The sequence below is a fragment of the Ursus arctos genome, unplaced genomic scaffold (assembly GCF_023065955.2).
Source record: "Ursus arctos isolate Adak ecotype North America unplaced genomic scaffold, UrsArc2.0 scaffold_13, whole genome shotgun sequence".
NCBI classification, from domain to species: Eukaryota; Metazoa; Chordata; class Mammalia; order Carnivora; family Ursidae; genus Ursus; species Ursus arctos.
Genome location: NW_026622797.1, coordinates 30,450,113 through 30,459,343, shown reverse-complemented (window position 1 = coordinate 30,459,343; position 9,231 = coordinate 30,450,113). Strand labels below are relative to the sequence as shown.

At 40.3% G+C, this 9,231-nt stretch overlaps 1 protein-coding gene across 1 annotated transcript; it reads left to right on the top strand.

Annotated features, from left to right (window-relative positions):
* The first annotated feature begins 2,928 nt into the window (after positions 1-2,928).
* TAAR8 (trace amine associated receptor 8) lies at positions 2,929-3,986 on the top strand. The gene has a single exon (XM_026491497.2). The coding sequence runs from the start codon at positions 2,955-2,957 to the stop codon at positions 3,984-3,986; it is 1,032 nt and encodes a 343-aa protein (XP_026347282.2). The 5' UTR covers positions 2,929-2,954.
* Positions 3,987-9,231: the final 5,245 nt, after the last annotated feature.

Genomic DNA, 9,231 nt, shown 5'->3' with positions numbered 1-9,231 from the left:
ATCTACTACACATCTCTCTCTTTCTCTTTACAGTTGACTTATTAAAGTGTCAGTCACTGTTCATGGTCCCACTTGCCTTCCCTACCCATTCCCACTCATTCTCAACCTACTGCAGTTTGGACTCTGTCTTCGCCATTCCCCCAGAAGAGGTGGAATCAAGCTTATCCACGGTCTAGCTGTTAATGCCAACAGACGATTCTCATCTTTTATTTAACTTGACCCATTGTCAACGTTTTACATTCTTGATATACCTTTCTTCATAAACCTTTCTCATCCCATGGGGTCTGTGGGTCCACTTATCCCATTTTTTCTGTTATTTCTGGCTGCTCTTTCTTTTGCAGACATAACCTTATAGTTGACGCACCTTCAGTTCCTTCCATTTTCACTGTTCACACTCTAATCCAGTCAACTATTACTTCCTGAGTATCTGATATATGGGAGGCATTATGGCAGGCGTGCGCCGGGCAGTCACATTTACTCCTGTGGCCTCAAAAACACTGGTATGTGGAAAAATCCCAAATGATTGTTTCTGGCACATTTGCTTTCCTGAGCTGAACACTTAGAGGCTAAATCACCCACCGAAGAACTCGAGTTTTATGTCCCTCTGACCCATTCAAACCGAACCCAACATCTTTCCTTACCCAATGTAGTCTTTCTTGGACATTCCCTATCTATCCTGTTGGCAAGTTACAAATCTGGGACTCACCCATGATTCCTGCCTCCGTATAGAGCCCTAAATCCCTACATTCTTTCAGGCTTTAAATTGTGTATTTCCTATTTTCAGAAAACGGGGAGGCAAAGCTACTGAACAAGGGCGGGGTAGAATCGAGTCAGCTTTGAGAATTTAAAGAGAGGGTAAGATAGTGTTACCAAGAAGAATTGGGTAGATGATGGCTTGAATAACTGTTTGCCTGTCACACCTGTAATACCTGTTCTACTCTTATTCTAGTATATTTTTAATACCTGTATCCTAAGTGACAGATCATGTTTCTGTTTTCTAGTGTTAAATATATTGTTGTGGAGGAAAAAAAGTCTTCGGCACTTCCTATTTACTTTATAGGATCAAAGGTAGCCTTTTTTCTCAGACTTGAAATCTTTTTAATGTGGCTTTCAGTATCTTTAATTTCCCTCTCGAACTCCCTAAACTGCTGTAATATTGCAAGGGCAGCGTCTGTGTCAGCAGAGGCTGCTACTATCAGAACTCCCTGGCTCTTAGCTTCTGCAACTTCCCATCTGGTAGTTTTGCAGTGGTTTTCATTGCGTTTTTCTTTGCTTCATCATTTAATTGCTGTTGCAAAGAGATAATTTAATCCCTGAAACGACATAGGCAGGGCCCTTCTGTGGGCTTGTGACCAGGCCAGTGGCATAGAACCCTGCTCTTGGGGCTTGATGCCAGTTGCTGTGGTCTTGAAATTCTTAAAAATTTTATCTCTGAATTTGTGTTTTATAGATGAAGTCTTGAGGGGCAACAGAGCATGCGTGGGGGGATTTGGAACCTCAAGTTGCATTACATGTGATTGTCCTGCGTTACACCCCTTCCCCTTCTCCCTTGGACTAGCTCTCGGCCACCTGCCTGCCCCCTACCCCCTCAAGCCTTCCTTCCCTGGGCACCTTCAGCTTGGTCCAGCCTCCCCCTCCTCACTCTGACCTACTAAGACTGCCATGTTGGAGGACTGGATGCAGGAAAGGGAGGGTTGAGGCAAGGTAGCACTCTGTGGTCTCAGGGTAAGTCATGGCAGTTGTTACCCCATCTAGGCTGGTAGGGCCATAGCACATTTGAAGGGCAACTTAGGGGGGCCAACCCTCTCAATCCACACATTGAGTGGGTCCTAATATGGAGGTTGCAATCCCTAGGGGGTCAGCCATCTGCCTTTGGCTGAGGTGACAGTCCCAGGAGAAGGACAGATGCCTTGCTCATCTTCCTAGACCCCAACCTGGGCACGCATATTGTTTCAGCAGTTAGTGGGAGGGGAAAACTGGCAGTGGGTGGGCCAGGCATGCTGAGTTCTAGGGCAGGGTCTCCAGGCACCTGTGAGGGTCTGCACTTGCCCTTCACACATTCCATGCTCAAGGAAGTGGGACATTATAAATAAAAATCAAACACCATGGCAGGTCAGGAGAGGCTACAGAAAAAAAGAAAAAGCTTTATACTCAAGGGTGATTTCCATATTTTTGAAAAATGAATTCTATGTTTTTATTCTGCCCTGGGCTCTACAAATTATACAGCCAGTCTTATAAATAGGTAATATGACTACCAAATATGGGATGAGGCTATTCCAGGACAGTTGAACTTAAAGAAATCTCTTGGTTAGAAAGATCATACGTCTTTCTGCAGTGTAATAGAGCATTGAGCAATAATGCATTTTGTAGAAAAAATTACTAATTATAATTATCAAAATTTTCCTTTCCAGATTCACACCTTACACTGTAGGGATTCCTTGTGAGGAATTCGTAATGGGTGAAGTTAATTGGCCAGCTTCCTAAAACATTCTAGGCGTTAACTTCTTGGACAATGTGAAGGTGGAAGTCTATTAAAAGGTGACTTTTCAAATATGTCATTATATTTTATGTGATTTTTTCTTTGCAAGGAAGAACTTCGTGGTGTAAAGAACCAGGTATTTAAATTACATTTCTTTGATTATTCAGATAGCACAAATTCTGGCTGTATGAAAATTCACGATAGGTCAGCTTGGAATTAACTACCTGTAAGAGTTAGATGTCATTACAGAAAGAATTGCGTGCATTAAAGTCAGAAAGGATACATTTCTAACTTGTTGAAATTCTCTTAACTTCTTTTTATGACTGAAATGGGAAAAAGGATGGACTCTAAGGCAATACTTACAAGCAATTGCTCAAATATGGGGTTTGATTTTTTTTTTTTTAATTCTCAGAATTAAAAAACTTTCCTACCACAAGGAAGGGCAGAAAGACAGGAAGCATCAGGCTGCAGAGCCATGAGCAGCGATCCTTCCCACCCTGCTGTCGTGCAGCTTTGCTATGAGAGTGTGAATGGATCTTGTGTTAAAACTCCCTACTCGCTTGGATCCAGGGTGATTCTGTACTCAGCATTTGGCTTTGCATCTTTGCTGGCTGTGTTTGGAAACCTCCTGGTGATGACTTCAGTTTTGCATTTCAAGCAGCTGCACTCTCCAACCAATGTCTTGATCGCTTCTCTGGCCTGTGCTGACCTCCTGGTGGGGGTGACCGTCATGCCCTTCAGCATGGTCAGGTCCGTGGAGAGCTGCTGGTACTTCGGAGCCAGATTTTGTACCCTTCACAGTTGCTTTGATGTGGCATTCTGTTACTCTTCTCTCTTCCACTTGTGCTTCATCTCCATCGACAGGTACATGGCCGTCACTGACCCTCTGGTCTATCCTACCAAGTGCACGGTGTCTGTGTCAGGGATCTGCGTCAGCGTCTCCTGGATCCTGCCCATTGTATACAGCGGTGCCGTGTTCTACACAGGTGTCAATGACGATGGGATGGAGGAATTAGTAAGTGCTCTCAACTGTATAGGTGGTTGTCAAATTGTTGTAAATCAAGACTGGGTTTTGATAGATTTTCTGTTCTTCTTCATACCTACCCTTGTTATGATCATTCTTTACTGTAAGATTTTTCTAATAGCTAAACAACAAGCTATAAAAATTGAAAATACTGGTAGCAAAGCAGAATCATCCTCAGACAGTTACAAATCCAGGGTGGCCAAGAGAGAGAGAAAAGCTGCCAAAACCCTGGGTATCACAGTGGTAGCATTTGTAATTTCATGGTTACCATATACAATTGATACGTTAGTTGATGCCTATATGGGCTTCATAACCCCTGCCTATATTTATGAGATTTGCTGTTGGGGTGCTTATTATAATTCAGCCATTAACCCTTTGATTTATGCTTTATTTTACCCATGGTTTAGAAAAGCCATAAAAATTGTTTTAAGTGGAGAAGTTTTAAAGGATGGTTCATCATCCGTTAGTTTATTTGCAGAATAAATGTAAACACTAGGTTGAGAAGTAAAAAAATATTTTGAAAATTATAAATTCATGACAAAATTAGATGTAAGAAGTGAAGAAAGCATTTCAAAATGCGGTAAATATCCTACTTTTTTCAAATGGGCCAGAAACCAAATCATAAGAAGGTGCCTCCATGAAATCATTGCAAGGGCATTTACTGAACTAAATAATAAATAATGAAGTGGTTTACACTGTAATCTCGGTGCTCTGTACACATCCTTGCCATGTGCACTTGTTTCTTACAATTTCACGGAATTCGGAATCTCATTTTTGGTTGCGATATCTGTAATCGTTTTCTCTCACTTATCTTCAAATGGTCTTTTTTTCCCCTTGTCTTTTCCAACATTTTACTAGTTTACTAGGGCTGTCATAACAAGGTACCACAGACTAGGTAGCTTACACAACAAAAATTTATTCTTGTGATTTTGGAGGCTAAAATTCCAAAATCAAGGTGTCAGCAGGGTTGGTTTCTTCTGAGGACCCCCTTTTTTGGGTTGCAGGTGCTTCTCACATGGTTTATGCCATATGTATGTGTGTCTATGTCCTAATCTCCTCTTCCTATAAGACCACCAATCATATTGGGATGGAGATCACCCTTAAAAACTCACTTTAACTTAATTACCTTTTAAAAGGCCTTATCTCAATATACGGTTATACTCTAAAGTACTAGGAGTTAGTACTTCAACATATGAATTTGGGGGACACCATTCGGCCCATAACAGGCACCAGACTAGGATAGGCGACACTGTCCACGGGTCTCTTTGTTTGCTGCTCATTTGTGATATTATTTGTACCTTCCAGGAGCTTTTAGTACAGCAGGTAAGCCTTTCCTGTTTAAAGGCTGGACAGAATCTTGATTTCTTCACCTATAATATTGTGGGATCAGTCATTCAGCCTTGGAATCAGGTATTAACTACAGACATTGCTCAGAAGTGGAAAATTCCAAGTGGAAAAACTTGCCACAAAAAGGTTGACCCAAATGAAATGGAAATCTGCAAGTGAAAAGAATGATTGATTTTTGGGGTGCCTGGGTGGTTCAGTCGGTTAAGTGTCGGACTCCTGGTTAATCATCTGACTGCTGGTTTCGGCTCAGTTCATGATCTTGTGGTTGTGAGATTAAACCTTGCACAGGGCTCCACACTCAGCACAGAGTCTGCTTCTGCCCCGCCCCCTACTCATGTTCTCTCTCTTTCTCTAAAGTAAATAAGTAAATAAAATCTTTAAAAAAAAAAAGAATGAGTAATTATTACTAGCAGTGATACCAACTTTCTTATATATACTGCAGGTTTCACTTCCCCAGAATGTTGCAGGGTCAAAAATTCTATGTTGATACTGCAAAGACTTCTATTAAAAAGAATATAAAAAATGATGCATAATTTTACATTTTGCTGTCTGGAATATTTTACGTTGATACAATAAAAGGTTTTTGGAATGTATATCTAGAGTATTTTGTGCAATGAGTCTAAATTGTAATACAGTACTGGTCTATAAACCTTTTTTTTTTCCTTTTTGGTTTATCTCTGGAGTCAATTAAAATGAAGGAAGTTTATTTTTTCTCATTGGTTTTCACTGAGATTTTTCATTGTTTTCAAGCAAATATTTGACGTAAATTATATGCAAGTACCTGTGTTAGGAACAGCTAATGATAAAAAAAAAAGTGTATTTTATACAGTATTTTCCTTAGGGAATGTAATTTTGTAGATAATATGGGCAACACATTTTAAATTATATATTGAGAATCAGAAAACTGTCAGAGATGCTAAGCCTTATGGGCAGAGGACTAATTGTCACAAGGCTGGTACTTGGCACTGGGTGTTTCTAAAACATTGTCTTCTCACTGACAAGTGGTCTCTGGCCTGAGGGGTTAAAGAATTGTTAAAGACTTTTTTTTTAGTAGAAGGGCCTTTTGAGCAGTCTTTAAGCATTAGACTTGCATAGGCAGACAGAGATGTGGACTTCTTTTGGGGAGGGATTGATTTCCATAAATGGAGGGTTCGCTTGGCAAACTGCAGGATGATGAGTAGACTATAGCACGGTAACCAGCAATTCATGCTATCAGTGACTGTACTCAGTAGGTCAGTTTAACTGTATCAGATTAAAAAAAGATATCGTGCTCCCTGTTTTTAGAGTATAGAGGACAAACAGAAAAAAGCAAGTGAAAAAGTTTAATAGTCCTATTTAATAAATGTCTCATAGAATGGCATTGTTGCCAAATTATAGATAATGAATAGGATAGAAGTTCAAAGGTGAATTAAAGATTTTTGAAATTTATCTTATGAGCAAGCAAAATATGTTGTTATAAATGCTATCAAAACCTCCAATACAATTCTAAATATGGAATTTCTTTTGACAGGTAGTGGGTATGTGGAACTTCACAAAGGAGAGAAGAAAGAAATTAGATTCTTCCATATACTTCATGATAGTCTTTCCTAAGAATGACTACCCCAGATACAGATTTAAAAATTCACCTGTAAGCTCCTGGCTTTATTTTACACTGGGTTTAGGAGTGAATGAAAACAACATAATTGGCTAAGAACTAAAGGACAGTTTATCAACATAAATGTGTTTTCAGGATAAGATTAAATTAAAATCAAGGCAATTATGAGATATTGGGAATTTTCCATGTATATTGACATGGAATATGGTGCATGAATATGATATCAAATTTGAAACAAGGCGTTCCTCAGATTCAATCAAACATTGCTTCAAGAGAGCTTCTCTAAGGATCTGCTACAGACAGATTTACTGCCCTGGTGAAGTGAGGTCCGATTTCCTACTGCTGATTCTGCCTACTCCTCTGCTTTGTCACTTTTCCACTGCCCCGTCTTCTGGGAGGAATTTCTTGGTATTTTCACCTTTCATGCTCCCTGCCCTGTACTCTCTCTCTCTCTCTTTTTAGGTTTATTTGTTTATTTGAGAGAAAGAGAGAGAGAGAGAGAGAGAGAGAGAGAATGTGTGTGCGAGCAGCGGGGAGGGGCAAAGGAAGAGGGAGAGAAGCAGACTCCCCTCCTCCTTCCCAAGCTGAGCAATGAGCCTGACTGGGGAGCTCAATCCCAGGACCCTGAGATCATGACCAGAGCTGATATCAAGAGTCGGTTGCTTTATGGACTGAGCCACCCAGGCACCCCTGTCCTGTTACTTTCAATGCCCTTCTCCTTCTTCTTCCTCTTCTTCTTCTTCTTCTTCTTCTTCTTCTTCTTCTTCTTCTTCTTCTTCTTCTTCTTCTTCTCTAATTATGCCATGTACTCTTGGTCTTCCCTTAGACTTTAGTTCTCTTGACTGTCATTCCAATATCTTCTTTTGCTGGAGTTATTTTCTTCAGTCTTCTCAGACCCTCTGCTTCATGCTCTAGCAAGGAGATTAGTTCCTCTTGTTCACCAGTGCTCTTGCAACAGCAAGGGAATCAGATGTTAAATTCAGATCTGGCACAAGACGAAGATTTGATGTTTAGAGGACATCCTCTTATAGTGGAATTGAACATGACGAGGTGATACACGTACCACAATAATTATCCCTTCATCATAATTACTTTCATGTGATATGCCCCTTCACTTCTTCAACAGGATGTGGGAATGATTGGTTGCCTGTCATGGCATATTATAAGCATCATTTAACACTGTCACTGTTGATCATAATGCAAACTTAGGATGTCACATATTCATGCGGGAAGAGGATATACTCAAGAAATCATGTTTAAACATCTAGGTATCTATTTGGGGAAAAAATATTCTGATTCTCACTCTTCTCCTAGACACACATGTGCACTTACATACATATTGTTCAGGACAGATCTTAGTGTAAAATATAAAGCCGTGAAACTTTAGAAGAAAATATAGGAGAATATTTTCATAGTTTCTCATGAAAAAGATTGGCAAATTAACTAGAAATTTAGTATTTCTACATGATAAAAAAATCAAAATCTGAAAAAGATAAACTTGAAAAAACTCTTTAGAATATTTATTGCATTCTAATTGCTTTCGCTGAAATTTTTTTCCCCAGCACTTGAGTCTCAAAAGCGTAGGCCCTGTTAGAAAGAAAAAGAGCTTATATTGAACAGATTTGGGGAATTAAGTGCCATAGAAAAACTTTCCTGCATCCCAGAACAAGAGAAGAGAAGATAGTTGGAGTACAAAAATAAGTGAGAAAGCAGCGAAGGTCTGTGAGGGAGGAGCACCCCATCTCTCCCTGGATACTGTCTCGTTTGAGAGAAGGGATAACTGATATGCCAATGTGATTGGTTGAATAAGAGCCCCACAAGGAGATCCACATCTAAATCCTAGACCCTATAAACATTAAAAATTATTTGGAGAACAGGGTCTTTGAAGATGTGATTAAGTTAAGCATCTTGAGATGGGGAAATTATCCTGGATTATCTGGGCGGGCCCCAAATGCCATCCCGAGTGTCCTTATAGGAAAGAGTGTGTACAGGGAGATGGCACACACAGAGGACAAGGCAGTGTGACCACACAGGCAGGGTTTGGAGTGATGGGGCCAGAAGCCAAAGCATGCTGGCAGCCAGCAGAAGCAGGGAGAGGCTAAGATGGATTTTCTGAGACCCTTGAGAGGAAGTGCAGCTCTGCTAACACTCTGATTTTGGATTTCATACTTTGGCCTCCAGAGCTCTGCAGAAATCAGTTTCTGTCATTTTAAGCCACCAAGTGAGTGCTGATTTGATACAACAGTGACAGAAACTAATATATCAAGTATGTTTGGGGGGAGAAGACCCAAGTTAACCCTGGGCAAGTGATTCACTTCCCATGTTTCAGTAAAATAAGGATAATCATCATGCAGACTTCATGGCGGTTTTCTGTGTGTGACTATTTAAGAACTTACTCCCTGTAAAGCACCTAGATAGAGCGGGTGTCCAAATGCTGTTTGCTACCGTTGAAATGGCAGCTGCCTTAACAATAAAGTAACACGTTTGCAACCTGAATCTGTGCCCCGTGACTCATCGAAGATACTGTGGGTCTTTCTAGAATTTCTACCATGTTTGAAGAAGCATTTCTGTACTATAGACTATTAAAAGCCTATTAAAAGATAAGAGATATGACCAAATTCTAAGGAAATTGGTGCAAAGGTGTAAGGGAGACGCTCTGAAGTTATGTTGGGTTCAGAAACCTCTGAATATTTGTGAGGAGACAGAGTTTAAGAGAGAACTTGAGAACGTTTCCAATTTCCTGGGCAGACCCAGGGAATTAGCAGAGGCTAAGGGGAGGGGAGGGAT

Coding starts and splice junctions, on each gene's coding strand:
- TAAR8 (XM_026491497.2), top strand. CDS start 2,955: ATGAGCAGCGATCCTTCCCACCCTGCTGTCGTGCAGCTTTGCTATGAG.